This window comes from Lolium rigidum, chromosome 1 (genome assembly GCF_022539505.1).
Source record: "Lolium rigidum isolate FL_2022 chromosome 1, APGP_CSIRO_Lrig_0.1, whole genome shotgun sequence".
In the NCBI taxonomy this organism is placed as follows: Eukaryota; Viridiplantae; Streptophyta; class Magnoliopsida; order Poales; family Poaceae; genus Lolium; species Lolium rigidum.
In genome coordinates, this window is record NC_061508.1 from 311,831,842 (window position 1) to 311,848,734 (window position 16,893).

General features: G+C 45.2%; 1 protein-coding gene across 1 annotated transcript; it reads left to right on the top strand.

Annotated features, from left to right (window-relative positions):
* Window positions 1–15,544: 15,544 nt before the first annotated feature.
* On the top strand, window positions 15,545–16,633 carry LOC124684153 (F-box/FBD/LRR-repeat protein At5g56420-like). The gene is made up of 2 exons (XM_047218534.1): window positions 15,545–15,640; window positions 15,728–16,633. Exons 1-2 carry the CDS (start codon window positions 15,575–15,577, stop codon window positions 16,631–16,633), a joined length of 972 nt encoding a protein of 323 aa, XP_047074490.1. The 5' UTR covers window positions 15,545–15,574.
* Window positions 16,634–16,893: the final 260 nt, after the last annotated feature.

The window sequence follows — 16,893 nt, forward strand, 5'->3', positions numbered from 1 at the left end:
CTCAAGCGTCTAAGCTTGGGGATGCCCAAGGCATCCCCTTCTTCATCGACAACATCATCGGGTTCCTCCCCGAAACTATATTTTTATTCGGTCACATCTTGTGTTCTTTACTTGGAGCGTCGGTTTGTTTTTGTTTTTGTTTTGTTTGAATAAGATGGATCCTAGCATTCACTTTGTGGGAGAGAGACACGCTCCGCTGTTGCATATGGACACATGTGTCCTTAGGCTTTACTCATAATGTTCAAGGCGAAGTTTCTTCTTCGTTAAATTGTTATATGGTTGGAATTGGAAAATGCTACATGTAGTAATTCTAAAATGTCTTGGATAATGTGATACTTGGCAATTGTTGTGCTCATGTTTAAGCTCTTGCATCATATGCTTTGCACCCATTGATGAAGAAATACATAGAGCTTGCTAAAATTTGATTTGCATATTTGGTTTCTCTAAGGTCTAGATAATATCTAGTATTGAGTTTTGATCAACAAGGAAGACGGTGTAGAGTCTTATAATGTTTACAATATGTCTTTTATGTGAGTTTTGCTGCACCGTTTCATCCTTGAGTTTGCTTCAAATAACCTTGCTAGCCTAAACCTTGTATCGAGAGGGAATACTTCTCATGCATCCAAAATCCTTGAGCCAACTACTATGCCATTTGTGTCCACCATACCTACCTACTACATGGTATTTCTCCGCCATTCCAAAGTAAATTGCTTGAGTGCTACCTTTAAAATTCCATCATTCACCTTTGCAATATATAGCTCATGGGACAAAATAGCCTTAAAAACTATCGTAGTATTGAATATGTACTTATGCACTTTATCTTTTATTAAGTTGCTTGTTGTGCGATAACCATGCTTCAGGGAACGCCATCAACTATCGTTGAATATCATGTGAGTTGCTATGCATGTCCGTCTTGTCTCGAAGGTCTATCATTTTAGTGGTTGGAGCATGCAAAATTGTTAGAGAAGAACATTGGGCCGCTAACTAAAGCCATGAACCATGGTTGAAGTTTCAGTTTTGGACATATATCCTCAATCTCATATGAGAATAATAATCATTGCTACATGCTTGTGCATTTAAGAGGAGTCCATTATCTGTTGTCCATGTTGTCCCGGTATGGATGTCTAAGTTGAGAATGATCAAAAGCGAGAAATCCGAAATGCGAGCTTTCTCCTTAGACCTTTGTACGAGGCGGCATGGAGGTACCCCTTTGTGACACTTGGTTGAAACATGGCATGCAAAGATCCGGTAGTCCAAGCTAAGTAGGACGAGGTGCGGACACTATTAGTATACTATGCATGAGGCTTGCAACTTGTAAGATATAATTTACATAACTCATATGCTTTATTACTACCGTTGACAAAATTGTTTCATGTTTTCAAAATAAAAGCTCTAGCACAAATACAGCAATCGATGCTTTCCTCTTTGAAGGACCATTCTTTTACTTTTATTGTTGAGTCAGTTTACCTATCTCCTTCCACCTTAAGAAGCAAACACTTGTGTGAACTGTGCATTGATTCCTACATACTTGCATATTGCACTTATTATACTACTTTATGTTGACAATATCCATGAGATGTACATGTTACAAGTTGAAAGCAACCGCTGAAACTTAATCTTCCTTTGTGTTGCTTCAACACCTTTACTTTGATTTATTGCTTTATGAGTTAACTCTTATGCAAGACTTATTGATGCTTGTCTTGAAGTACTATTCATGAAAAGTCTTTGCTATATGATTCACTTGTTTACTCATGTCATTACCTTTGTTTTGATCACTGGCATTCATTACATATGTTTACAAATAGTATGATCAAGATTATGATGGCATGTCACTTCAGAAATTATCTTTGTTATCGTTTTACCTCGCTCGGGACGAGCGAACTAAGCTTGGGGATGCTGATACGTCTCCAACGTATCGATAATTTCTTATGTTCCATGCTACTTTATTGATGATACCTACATGTTTTATGCACATTATATGTCATATTTATGCATTTTACGGAACTAACCTATTAACAAGATGCCGAAGAGCCGATTCTTTGTTTTCTGCTGTTTTTGGTTTCAGAAATCCTAGTAAGGAAATATTCTCGGAATTGGACGAAACTTTCGCCCAGGGTCCTATTTTTGCACGAAGCTTCCAGAAGACCGAAGAGTCAACGAAGTGGGGCCACGAGGTGGCCAGGGGATAGGGCGGCGCGGCCCGGGCCCCGGCCGCGCCGGCCTGCCCCTGGGCCCCTCGTGTGGCCCCCGACCTACCCTTCCGCCTACTTAAAGCTTCCGTCGCGAAACCCCCAGTACCGAGAGCCACGATACGGAAAACCTTCCAGAGACGCCGCCGCCGCGAATCCCATCTCGGGGGATTCGGGAGATCGCCTCCGGCACCCTGCCGGAGAGGGGATTCATCTCCCGGAGGACTCTTCATCGCCATGATCGCCTCCGGAGTGATGAGTGAGTAGTTCACCCCTGGACCATGGGTCCATAGCGAGTAGCTAGATGGTCGTCTTCTCCTTGTTGTGCTTCATTGTTGGATCTTGTGAGCTGCCTAACATGATCAAGATCATCTATATGTAATTCTATATGTTGTGTTTGTCGGGATCCGATGGATAGAGAGTACTATGATTATGGTGATTATCAATCTGTTGTTTATGTGTTGTTTATGATCTTGCATGCTCTCCGTTATTAGTAGAGGCTCGGCCAAGTTTTTACTCTTAACTCCAAGAGGGAGTATTTATGCTCGATAGTGGGTTCATGCCTCCATTGAATGCGGGACAGGTGACGAGAAAGTTCTAAGGTTGTGGATGTGCTTGTTGCCACTAGGGATAAAACATTGATTCTATGTCTAAGGATGTAGTTGTTGATTACATTACGCACCATACTTAATGCAATTGTCTCGTTGCTTAGCAACTTAATACCGAATGGGGTTCGGACGATAACTTCGAAGGTGGACTTTTTAGGCATAGATGCAGTTGGATGGCGGTCTATGTATTTTGTCGTAATGCCCAATTAAATCTCACTATATTTATCATATCATGTATATGCATTGTTATGCCTTTCTCTATTTTTCAATTGCCCGACTGTAATTTGTTCACCCAACATGCTTTTATCTTATGGGAGAGACACCTCTAGTGAACTGTGGACCCCGGTCCTATTCTTTACATAGCATAAATTCTACTGCAATACTTGTGTTTTACTATTTTCTTTGCAAACATCTTCCACTCGATACGCTTAATCCTTTGTTACAGCAAGCCGGTGAGATTGACAACCTCACTGTTTCGTTGGGACAAAGTACTTGGGTTGTGTTGTGCAGGTTCCACGTTGGCGCCGGAATCCTGGTGTTGCGCCGCATCACATTTCGCGACCATCAACCTTCAACGTGCTTCTTGGCTCCTACTGGTTCGATTAAACCTTGGTTTCTTTCTGAGGGAAAACTTGCTACTATGCGCATCATACCTTCCTCTTGGGGTTCCCAACGAACGTGTGAGTTACACGCCATCAGACATCTTTCGCTAGGACGAATGGTTCGTCAAGGTAACCAAGATTGTTGAAATCCACCATTGTCATTCCGTATTGCTGGTCCACCTTTACCCCACCTCCTGTTAGCTTGAACCATTTGCACCGGAACAAAGGGACCTTAAAGGAGGGTCCATAGTCAAGTTCCCATATCTCCTCTATGTAACCATAATATGTGACCTTTTGCCCATTCTCGGTTGCTTGCATCAAAGCGGACACCACTGTTTTGGTTGGTGCTCTTTTTATCTTGGGCGATCGTGTAAAATGTATTCCCATTTATCTCGTACCCTTGGAAAGTCGTTATAGTCGAAGATGGTGTCTTGGCCAACATGTACAGACTGATCTACAACAGACATTGTCACTCATTAAATGTTTTCTCAACCAACCGCCGAAAGTCTCCATGTGGGCCTTCCTAATCCGGGATTCGGGCTTCCCGGGTTGTCCGAGCGTAAAATATTCTTGTGTTTCTCAAAGTACGGAGCCACCAAGCTGGAATTGGTCGGAAGCTGTGTGGTGAGCTTCGGTCGGAGAATGGCCGTCCATACATATCGTTGATTTCCTTCCGATCGTGCCTTTTCCACTTAGTCTCCCCTCGTGCCGCGATCGAGGAAGACCAATCGGCTTAAGGTCGGGAACAAAGTCAACACAAAACTCAATTACCTCCTCATTTCCATAGCCCTTGGCGATGCTTCCTTCGGCCTAGCACGGTTACGAACATATTTCTTTAATACTCCCATGAACCTCTCGAAGGGGAACATATTGTGTAGAAATACAGGACCGGGAATGGAAATCTCTTCGACTAGGTGAACCAGGAGGTGCGTCATAATATTGAAGAAGGATGGCGGGAACACCAACTCGAAACTCACAAGACATTGGACCACATCGTTCTGTAACCGTGGTAGAACTTCCGGATTGATTACCTTCTGAGAGATTGCATTGAGGAATGCACATAGCTTCACAATGGCTACTCGAACATTTTCCGGCGAGAGCCCCTCAAAGCAATCGGAAGCAATTGCGTCATAATCACGTGGCGGTCGTGAGACTTCAGGTTTTGGAACTTTTTCTCCGCCATGTTTATTATTCCCTTTATATTGGACGAGAATCCGGACGGGACCTTCATACTTGCTCGGGCATTCAAAAAAGATGACCTTCTCTTCTTTGGTCGGAGCGTAGGCGGCACGACCTTGAAACCGTTCCGGATGCCGGTCATCGGGGTCTTTCAAACTTTGCCTGGTCCTGCCGTGCTTCCTTTGTATCATTTGACTTCCCATACACGCCCAAGAAGCTTAGGAGGTTCACGCAAATATTCTTCGTAACGTGCATCACGTCGATTGCAGAGCGGACTTCTAGGACTTTCCAATGTTCTAGCTCCCAGAATATAGATTTCTTCTTCCACATGGCTGCGTGCCCGTCAGTTCCCTTCGGAGCCGATTGTCCGCCAGGACCCTTTCCAAAGATGACTTTCAAATCCTTGACCATATCAAATACCTCGGCACCGGTGTGTTCCGCAGTGCTTCGGCCGGTGATCCGCCTTGCCGTTGTAATGCTTGCCTTTCTTTCTTACTCGGATGACCTTTCGGAAGAAATCGACGATGCCCAAGGTACACGTTCTTCTTACAATTTGGCAAATGTACACCGTCGGTCTCATGTAAGCGAGTGCGTGCATGCATTGTATCCCTTATTTTACGGTCCCGAAAGGTTACTAAGAGCAGGCCAATCGTTGATGGTTACGAAAAGCAACGCTCGTAGGTCAAATTCCTCTTCTTTGTGCTCATCCCACACACGGACACCGGGTCTGCCCCACAGCTGTAAAAGTTCATCAACTAATGGCCTTAGGTACACATCGATGTCGTTGCCGGGTTGCTTCGGACCTTGGATGAGCACTCGGCATCATAATGAACTTCCGCTTCATGCACAACCAAGGAGGAAGGTTGTAGATGCATAGAGTCACGGGCCGGGTGCTATGGCTGGAGCTCTGCTCGCCAAAAGGATTCATGCCATCTGTACTTAGACCAAATCTTATGTTCCTTGCATCAGCTGCAAAATCTTTAAACTCTCTGTCGATCTTTCTCCATTGCGTTCCATCTGCGGGGTGTCTCAACTCCCCGTCCGACTTACGGTCCTCTTTGTGCCATCGCAACAACTTGGCATGCTCTTTGTTCCCGAACAGACGTTTCAACCGTGGTATTATAGGAGCATACCACATCACCTTGGCGGGAACCTTCTTCCCGGGTTTCGGCCCTCGACATCGTCACCGGGGTCATCGCCTCGATCTTATAACGCAATGCGGTGCATACCGGGCATTCATTCAAATTCTCGTATTCACCGCGGTAGAGGATGCGATCGTTGATGCATGCATGTATCTTCGGAACCTCTAAACCTAGAGGGCAGACAACCTTCTTTGCTTCGTACGTACTTGGAGGGCAACTCGTTATTCTTTGGAAACATATTCTTCAACATTTTCAGCAAGTTTTCAAATCCCGAGTCAGCTACACCTTCCTGTGCCTTCCATCTCAGACAAATCCAGGTGTGCAGCCCAGCTTTTTCAGACCATTATCGCATCCCGGGTACAGCGACTTTTTGTGATCCTCTAACATGCGATCCAAATTCTCCCTCTCCTTTTCAGTTTCGCAGCGACTCCGTGCATCAGCAATGGTCCGACCAAGATCATCAGCGGGCTCATCACGTGCCTCTTCTTGATCACCTTCCCCTTCACCTTCCCCACCTTCAACATCCTCCATGAAAGTATCACCGAAATGATCAAGATAGTTGTCATCGATGATATCATCCTCTTCTTCATCCTCTTCCATTATAACCCCTCTTTCTCCATGCTTGGTCCAACAATTATAGCTTGGCATGAAACCATGCCGAATCAGGTGCGAGTGAACTTCCCTTGAGGAAGAGTAACCCTTCGATTCTTACAGCCAACACATGGACAGATAACAAAACCCCCCGCTTGTTCGCATTAGCCACTACGAGGAAATCTTTCAAACCCGTAGTGAATTCGCCGGAGAGTCGGTTAGCGTACATCCATTGCCGATTCATCTGCATTATTATAATATAAAATATATAATTAACCATCATGCATTTGTTCGCGACTAAATAGAAATTAAACAATTAATGAACTACACACATGCATATTTTATCAATGACACATATGAAAGGTTCAAGTTGCTAACCGCGATCGAGGAGAAAAAAATAAATGAGGAAGCTCGATCAAGTGTGGTTCCGACACTTCATATCATGTTGGTTTCATGCTCTTGGGGCATTTCATCAAACACCTTGTGTGCATAAGAGGATCCAAAAGCAAACCAACACCCCCCTTGTGAAGTTTGTGAAGAGAGTGCACCAAATGGCTAAGTGCTGTGGGCTGGTCGGTATATATAGGGGAGGGGCTTTAGTCGCGGTTGCCCTGGCCAACCGCGACTAAAGGCCTTTGGGCCAGGCCTGAGGACATTTAGTCGCGGTTGGCCTGGCCAACCGCGACTAAAGCCCCTCCCGTCCACCAGCTGGCCACCGAGCACCCTGGGCCCAGGCCTTTGGTCGCGGTTCGCTTCACGAACCGCGACTAAAGGGCCAATTGGTCGCGGTTCTTGCATGCTCGCGACTAATGGGGCTGGACGGAAGGCCTTTTTTCTACCAGTGCTCGGCGGCGCTTGCCCTGCCTACCTGAGAGGGATTACACGTACTTGATCGCCTGGGAAACCTACATCTATGATGTTGAATCAATTAGCTAAGAGCATGTCTAACAGGCCCCTTAAAACCCGCCCACCCCGTAAAATTCCGACGGGATACGGGTGAACGCGGTTCGGGCCGTCTAGCAGGCCCCGTATTCGGGCCGGCCCGTTTCGGTGGAATACGGGGCCCAGAAAATCCGTACCGCCGCCCCCTACTTAAACCAGGCGAAGGTGCGAGTGAGGGGTTAACGCCTCACTCGCAACCCTAGGTCCGCCGTGCGTCACCGCCTCCTCCATCCTGCTCCGGCGAGCAATCCCCCACCGCTCGTGTCCGCATTCAAGCCGCCGCGCGCCATGTCCGGTCGCCGAAGCTGCTCCGCGTGTACGGCGAGCGGATCGAAGGATCCCGCTCGCCGGACACCGTCGAGGAGGCGTGGCGGCGCCAATGCAAGCGCTCCGCCGCGGGGAGTCGCCGTGCGGCGTGCCGGTACGTCGGCGCGCTGAACGTGCCGCTGTCGCTGCGTGAGTTCGCCGCGGGTGGGCGGTGGTACAAAGAAGATCAGTCGCTCAATCCGATGAGCGGCAGCGACTTCGAGAAATGGCGCGCCGAGTGGGAGCGTGACCGCGCGGCGAAGGCGACATGGGCGGCACGCATCGACAGCACCAGCGGCGGAGGAAGCGGAGGCGATCCGCGAGCCGGCGAGGAGGAAGCGGAGGAGGCAGAGGAGGATACGGCGTTCCTGCAGGCGATGGTCGCATCCGAGGCGGTGGCCGCATCCGAGGTGCCGCCGAGAAGGCTCGGGCGGAGGCAGAGGAGGAGGCGGCGGCCATCGCCGCCATCAGGGAATTCGAGGCGCGGGAGGCTGCCTCCAGGGGGCCGTTCGTGCCATTCGTCATTCTTGACGATTAGATAGGATCGCAATGTAGGATCTCGCTATGTATGTATGATCAATGAAGATGAACTATCGATAATTTTTCCGTGGTGGCGTTCATGGCCACGTTCGCGTGCTTCTGTACGGCCGCGCCAGCATTCCCGTGGTGCTGTGCGCGCACGGTGGCGTTTGCATGCTTCCGGCGCCGGCCTTCCACTACAGGAATGGCCGGCTACGCCGACGGCCACCACGTACGCCGAGGGCTTTTTATCGGGGCCGTCGGCGTAAGCCCCGGCACGGCCAGCCAGCCATCTGACCCTCGGCGTATCGTGGCTGTCGGCGTAGCGAAGTCTACGCCGAGGGCAGCCCTGGGCATATATTTGGCCCTAGGCGTAGACAGGGCTATGCCGACGGCCACCCTCGGCGTAGACTATTTTTCAAATTTGTCTAATTTTGTAAAAATCATAACTAATTCATATGATGTCAGAAAAATGCGTATAAGGTATCAAAATGTTCAGAAAAACATTCTCTATCCGTTTATGTCAAAATCATGCATATTTAAATCACGTATATCATGTTAATATAGTAAAAATTCAAACACTTTCTTATATGTCATCGTGTCATCGGGTTCCTTTTTTGGCCAGATGGCGATTTAAACAAAGTCAGAAAATCCCGCGGAGCCGCATAGCGTCATTTTATGTGTCCTAGTAACCACTCCAAAAGACGGAATTGGGATACGGCGGTTATTTTGGAACACCCTTCACAAACAGGGCTATCAAGTCCGGAGTTCTATGACTTTTAGGGGAAACGAGTAGGAAACGGTCCGTGACACTGCATAGTTTGTCGGAATGAGGCCATATTTGGCACGTGCGGAAGCAATGCCCCGGAAGCGGATTTCCAATCCGACCCATGGCCGATGGTTTTTTCATTTTCGGGGTGCCAAAACGGGTTTTTTTGTGAAGCAGCTACATGGGGCGTATTTTTGTATTGCGCGAGACCTCCGTGTAGTAGTAGGACACCGCCTCCGCACCACATATCACATGCCATATGTGCGTGCTAGCTATCTGGGAATCCCTGTGGCTTCCTGTTGTGTCCCGCTGAATCCGCTGGAAAGTGACCGGATTTGAACTAGGGGTACACTTTCTGTGGCTCAATAAATTCCGGGAAAAATGTTTTTAGGTCTACAACTCATCACTTTATGTGCTAAATTTTTTCCGTTTAGCGCGATGGTGAACGGGTGCTCCAGCGCGCTCGGTACGGCCATACCACATCTCCGTGGGGGGCCGTTTTGGCCGGATGGCAATTTTAACTAAGTTAGAAAATCCCTTGGAGCCGCATGGCGTCATTTTATGTGTCCTAGTAACCACTCCAAAAATTGGAATTAGAATACGGCAATTATTTTGGAAAACCCTTCACAAACAGAGCTATCACGTCCGGAGTTCTATGGCTTTTAGGGCAAATGAGTAGGAAACGGCCTGTGACACCGCATAGTTTGTCGGAACGAGGCCATATTTGGCACATGTGTGGTCCCTGGGAAGGAAGGCATGGCCCCGGGAGCGGATTTCCAATCCGACCCATGGGCGATGGTTTTTTCATTTTCGGGGTGCCAAAACGAGTTTTTTTTGTGAAGCAGCTACATGAGGCGTATTTTAGTATTGCGCGAGACCTCCGCGTAGTGGTAGAACACCGCCTCTGCACCACATATCACATGCCATATGTGCGTGCTAGCTATCTGAAAATCCCTGCGGCTTCTTGCGGTGTCCCGCCGAATCCGCTGGAAACTGACCGGATTTGAACTAGGGCTACACTTTCCGTCGCTCAATAAATTTCGCGAAAAATGTTTTTAGGTTTATAACACATCACTTTATGTGCTAATTTTTTTTTCCGTTTAGCATGTTGGCGAACGGTGCACCAAGCGCGTCCGGTACGGCCATTTCGCATCTCCCGAGGGGGCCGTTTTGGCCAGATGGCAAGCTGGACGTCATATTTGGATTACTCTAATTTTTAGGTTCAAATGATGATATGGATGTTATATTTAGATTCCTCTCATTTTTCTGATCGATTTAGACATATTATTTGTGGAATTTCGTTTTTTCGATTTAAAGATATTAATTATTCCATATTAAATAGGAAAAAACAAAAAAAAATAAAAATCATTTTATTGTTATTTGAATTCAATATTATTATTCATTGTTACTTATATATTCATTGTTGTTTACTTAAGTATTTTTTTGTAATTCAAAAATAAAGAGTTGTGACATCACGGTCCAAGGGTTAATAGGGTTGATATGCTATTATTATCAGTTAGATGTCAATTATTTAAGGGAAGCTCATCCGAATGGAATCAAGAAGTTAAGCGTGCTGAGGTTGGAGTAGTGTGAGGATGGGTGACCGGCTGGGAAGTTTAACCATGATTGTAATTTGACCTAGGATTAAGTGTACTTATAGTTAAAAAGTGTATGGGTGAAAGATAAACAAGTAAAAAAAAAGAAAAAATGGTATAAAAAAATTAAAATTTGAAAAAATTTAAAACTCTATGCCGACGGCATATAAAAAAAATTATTTTTTTTTGAATTTTTTTTTGAGTTTTTTTTTTTGGAAAAATGAAAATTCAAATTTTTAAAATTAGTATGCCGACGGCAAACCGTCGGCGTAGCGTGCTACGCCGACGGCAATATTGTCTATGCCGAGGGACCTAAACGCCGACGCGATACGCCGAGGGCTGCAGTCGGCGTAGCCTACGCCGAGGGCCAGGCGTGGCTACGCCGAGGGCAGCTGGTCGTCGGCGTATGCGTCCATTCCTGTAGTGTTCCCAGGCTTGCCGATGGTGGAGGCCTCGGGGGTGCTAGACGAGGACGTGGGCCTGCATGGTTCTGCCGGCGGCAGCGGCAACAATGATGTGCAGGGCGAGCGCGGAGGCCTTCTCGTGGCGACGGGCAAAAAAGTCCGGATTACCATATGCAGGAACATGTACGAGAGAGAGAGAGAGAGAGGACACAATCGAGGAAGAGGGGGAGAGGAGGAGACGTCACGAGCGAGATAGGAGGAGACCGGGCAAAGTACCGCGGCCAGGTCTAGATGATAGCCCAAGGCAACCGCGGCCACCGGACTGGCTCTCGAACACGCCGTCGACGGAGGACGAGCCGCTGGACTCGCCCTGGAACACGCCGTCAAAGGAGGGCACGTCGCTGGACTTTCCCCAGAACACGTCGTCGAAGGAGGGTGCGCCCTGAAGCTGCTCGTGTCAACATGTGATATGTCTAATCTTATTTCTTGATCTGCATAGATAGTTTCGTTCTGCATTTAGTTAGTTGCATGAAATTAACTAATTACCATTTGTTGTTACCACGGACAACAAAAGATAATGCATTGTATCACTTACACGCACTGTCTTCTCTAGATTATGTGGACTGACAAGAGAAGGCGTGTCTTCCCTATCATTATACATGCCCTAATAGAGACACTACCGGTCAAATATTAAGTTGCATGGCTCTCCTTAGTAAACGTGCTGAACTTTTACGCTCTAATCTAAGGAATGGAGGGAATATATTGTTAAAACACAATCACTTAATACAATAAAAATGAAACACATTTAATTATAAGTAAAACCTAAAAACATACAAATAATGCCAACTTAATGTAATTCAAACAATCAAGATGTTTGATTATTCACCGCTTGATGCGCAACTCAGTCTTGATTATCTTTGTTTCTGGAAAATTCCTTTCGATTGTCGATGCCGCCATGGGTAAAATCAGTGTTATCTTAATGGGGAGATAATATGGTCGAAGAAAGTATGACGTGTCTTTTAAGTATTTAGAAATCGACGAGTACAAAGGATAAGTAACTCGAGGTTATATTGTGTGTACTAAGGTCCACTCAATGACAAATTTCTCTGTAAAAGCTATGTTATTTATATTGAATGTAGAATATGAGTCTATGTTTGAAGGTAAATAGTCTATGTTTCGGGTTTGTAATCGATTTTGCACAGTGTTCATTGAAACAAGCATAACTTTCTTACACAAAGTCTTTCTTCGATGAATGACCACTCAAAATTTTCAGAAAGAACACACGCATCTAAGTGTATTCACCAAAAAAAATGTAGTGTATGACCACTCATACGAATGTTGTGAACATCATTGAGAACCTTCTTCATGTGGCTCTCTCTCAATGTTCAAGAAATCGTTAATCGTTAACTTATCGGTCGATCTGAAAACGGATATTACTCGCTTATCGGCCGATTAATCGACTTTATCGCTCGGCCGGCTTATTTTTCTATAAATCCTAATTTTCTGCACTAATTTTTTCATAATATGCCAGGTAAAAAATATTGGAGCATTGAGTAGAAGTATTACCTTACATTCATTGCATTTGAATCAATAAAAATGGAAAAGTTGAGCTAATGCACAGTTCTACAAGATTATAGGATAAAACTATCGACCGCTGTTCCGAATTTCAACGAAATTTCAATGAAAATCGGTTGAAATATCAACCATCAGACTGAAAATCGGGCGAAATATCGTCTATCTGGCAGCAAAAATCGGCCAAAATATCGGTGGTGGCGATAAATGAGCCGATATGCCAAAATTTTATCGATTACCACCCGATTCATGATAATCTCGGCCAATTTTTTGAACATTGCTCTCTCTTAAGTCGTGGATACAAATTTCCCCATTCTTCATGAGCTCAACCATCCAGTAAGTTTAGAACGAACTCTGGCAGATAACCTTCCCAAACCATTACATGTTTGCGTGCATACATAGCTGGATCATGCAAAATAGTGGGAGGCTGCATCCATGACATGCCAATATTCTTGACTAAGGGAGCAAACAGGTCTGGGAGCTAACAAGCATAATCTTCGGGGAGCTAACATGCATGATCTCCTATAGGCAATCAAGAACAATTCTAAGAATTGTACACTTACAAACAACCTCCACGAACGAGCTACACACATCTACCACAATATTACATATCTAAGTTACAACATCAAGGAGCAGAGGTTCCTTATAGTTAGAGGAATAACATTTAGGACCGAGGTCGGGGAAGAGGGAGAATCCGGCAGGACACCAAACCTGTGATCAATAGAGGAGCCTACATGCCGTCGCCAAGCTGGAGGACCTAGTCGGTGAGGAAACTCCGGCCATCTCCACTGATTTCGAACGATGGGGCAGCTCGAAGAGGGGGAAATGGTGGCCACACCTATAAGGGCGACATTTCGTGGGGAGGGGGTGGTGACCGAATTTGTCACGCCACAATTTAATCATTGCTGATGAGCTCATGCCATCTCCCTCAGTGGCTCAGCGAGGACACCACGTTGCCAATTTTTGTCGTGCCGAGGGTGATTCCGCACAAACAGATGATTTGGCTGTTCCTAGTGAGTCTGGCCTGCAACTACTTTAAAAATCATGTGGGCCACAATGCGAAGCCAGGGAAAGCATCTAATCAGACCGAAAACTGCTCGAGTGGACCTAGGTGTGCTAATCATGCAAGCTACGAAATGTTGTGCTTCTTGAAGGTGTTGCTTGGTACGTGACATTTCAGAGTGCTAGCACTAGGCGAATGCCAATCGCGTTGCTTACGCCTATCGCTTTTTCCAACCTTGGCTACGGGACACCTTCGTTTCATCGATCCGACCTTTTCGACTTTCTTTATCTTATTTTTTTATGGTTTCTCTTGGGCGTGATTGTATTGATGCATAGCAGTTGTACCTTATCATTGCTATATTAATATAACGGAACGAAAGCATATTTCGAGAAGGATTGCACTTTTCCAAAAAAAAGGGCAAGATCGACGACAGCCTGGCGTCACCCAAAGTGACAACCAAGACCGAGTCGAGTTCTCCTTTTTCTTACCGAGTCGTTTTCGTAGAGGTTCAATTCTTTGACATGAAAACCTGGCCCATTTACGTGCGCCTCTGAGGGGCCGACGGGCCGGACTGCCCGGCAAACCCTATACACTGACCACGTCGGTGCGTACCGCGCGCCGCACACCCCGCGCTGGTACGGGCCGGCCCAGTTGGTGCAGGCTTCTCTTTTTTCGTTTTTCTTTTCTGTTTCTTTTTTTCCTGTTTTTGTTTTTTGTTTTCTTTTTCTTTTGTTCTTTTTTCTGTTTCTTTTTTATTACTTTTATTGTTCAGATTCAAAAAACATAAATATTTCTAAAATGTTCAAATTTAAAAATGTTTAAATTTTGGAAATGCTTAAATTAAAAAATGTTCAAATTTGAAAAAGTTCAATCTTAAAAAATTCAATTTTAACTTTGTTCAAATTTAAAATGTTTATTCCAAAAATAATTAAATTAAAAAATGTTTATTATAAAATTTGTTCAAATTAAAATTGTTCAAAACTAAAAAATTGTTCAAATTTATAAATTTCTCAAATTCAAAAAATATGTGAAAAAGTTCAAACTTGAAAAATGTTCAAATTCGAAAAATGTTCATATTTCAATAATGTTCAAACTTGAAAAGTTTTCAAATTTAAAATTTTTTCATTTAAAAAAATCAATTTTGTAATTTGTCCAAATTTAAAAATTGCTCAACTTTTAAAAGTGTCCAGATATTTTCTTTTTTGTTCAAAATTTACAAAATTTCTAACTGTTCAGATTTCTAAAAAAATATTAGTTGCTTTTTCTGGAAGCATAAATATTTCAAAAAAAATACAGAAAAGAAACAAGAGAAACAAATACGAAATAACAAATGGTGTTACCTGTTGGGCCCGGCCCAGCTCGCGCGGAGGGTGTGCGGCGTCCCGCACGTACCGACCAACTCGGTGGCGAGGACCCCCCGGACTGCCCTCCCTTGCCGCAGCTTTGTCTCAAAAAGAAAAAACTGAACTCCAAACCGCAGCTGCTGACATCTCCGCTGCTCTCGCCGCCGACGCCTGAGACCTCTGGCTCGCGCGCTGCCGACGCCCGACGCTTCTCGCACGCCGCCGAAGACGCCGGGCGCCCGGGCCATCTCGCGGGCGTTGCCGCCACTGCCGCCCCAGCACCGTGTCCCTGTTTTCGCCAAAGGTACGAGGTTTTAGACATCCAGTTTTTACCATCTAGATACGCCCCAGGTTCAGGCCCCCTTTGGAAACTTTGTACTCCACAACTTCTCACTTGTAATTCCGCTGAATCAACTCCCTTCTGAAATTTTCCCTTTGATTGTGCAGCCCCTCCGGCGGCTGTATGTCTCTTCTTATTTACACATTTTCTAATTTGTTTAATCATGCCATATTTTAGGAGCATGCAATTAATTGTTGGAGATAACCCATTGTCCACCATGTTTTTTTGTCTTCTTTCTACGAGATGCAATGCATAAGATAAGAGTGTCTAATAAACCAGTGTAAATTCCCTAATTGGTGAAACGTTGGATTTGATGTAGGCCAAAGCCGCCCATCCAAAGAGCCGCCTTTTACAAGCAAAGCCTAATTTATGTACAGGTCTGTAACTTACACCCGTATCTGGCCAAATGCAGGTCTTTCAAACGAGCCCTTAGTTGGGTCTTCAACTCCAGGCATTGAGTCAAAATAAAGATGCACACTGTGTTGTTGGCAGGATTCCCAGGTTCATCCACTGAGTCAAATAATGTTCTCGCCCATGTAAGTCCTCCTGGCTTCTCTTTTTAATTTTTTTATTGTGATTTTCTATCCGCATACCTCAGTTATCTTTTTTTTTTCTCGTTGCAGAAAGCAGAGGAGAAAGATAGGCTCACCATGCTCACTGATGATGTTTTACTGCACATCTTAGGGAGAGTCGACCTTGCTACGGCAGCAAGGACGAGCACTCTGTCAAAGCAGTGGAGAAACTTGCCTTGGTTGCTTCCTGAGCTCAACCTTCACGTTACGGATTTTCTCTGCCCAGATGACCATGTTGAGGTTGCACAACAGATGGATCAAGCAATGGCGTCCCTCACCAAAGCCACTAAGAGTTTCTTGGCTCAACCCCACCTCACATACGACACCGTCGCGAGACTATCTCTTAAGTTATACATGACCGTCAACTACAACTACAAGTATGACATTGGCCTGCTAGTTAGTGACGCCATTGACAATGGGATGGTAAAAGAACTGGACCTTGCTATTCTTGACAAGAAGGAATACTGTAAAATCAAGGATAAGCTACAACGAGCGCGGGATGTGGAGGGGTTTTTCAGTGAATATCCTAGTATGATTCGTTGCCTTGCAAGGCTCCATCTACAAAATGTGTGCTTTGCCGAGTGGGATATAAGTCACCTTTTATTTGACTGCTCCAAGCAACTGCAGCATCTTAGTCTGGACAATTGTGATGCCGGGAAATGGTCGATATGGCAGATAAATGCGCCGAATTCGAATATCAGAATTCTCGAATTCCGTGTAACCTGGATGAAAAGACTTGAGGTGCTATGCCTTCCTAAACTCGAGAGGCTCCATTTCAAGAATTGGTTGTATCATGAGCCCCCCTTGAGTTTTGGTTCTGTCTCATCTCTTAAGGAATTGTTGCTCCTATGTCCTGCAACTATTGATCACAGAGACTTTAGTTTAAGCCAGGTTCTATGTGGTGCCACGAACTTGCATACCCTAACCTTAAACTTCCAAGGAGAAAAGGTAATTTGATACTTGTTTTTCCGTGCACCGAACTATGTTTCAGTTTGGAGCAGATAGCTGTGGATATGATTATAGTTTCATTAGCAAAAATTTAAGGTACCACAAGATGATTTAGGATTAGGACCATGCCAAAAAGTTCTCATTAGTTAGCAAATGTGCACTTCCTCTATACGTGCAAATCCTTATGCTTCTGGTATTTTCCTTATTTTATGTCTATTCATCAGCTTTGGATTCAACCAGAAGGAAAGCAACTCTGCACTGCATTTAAC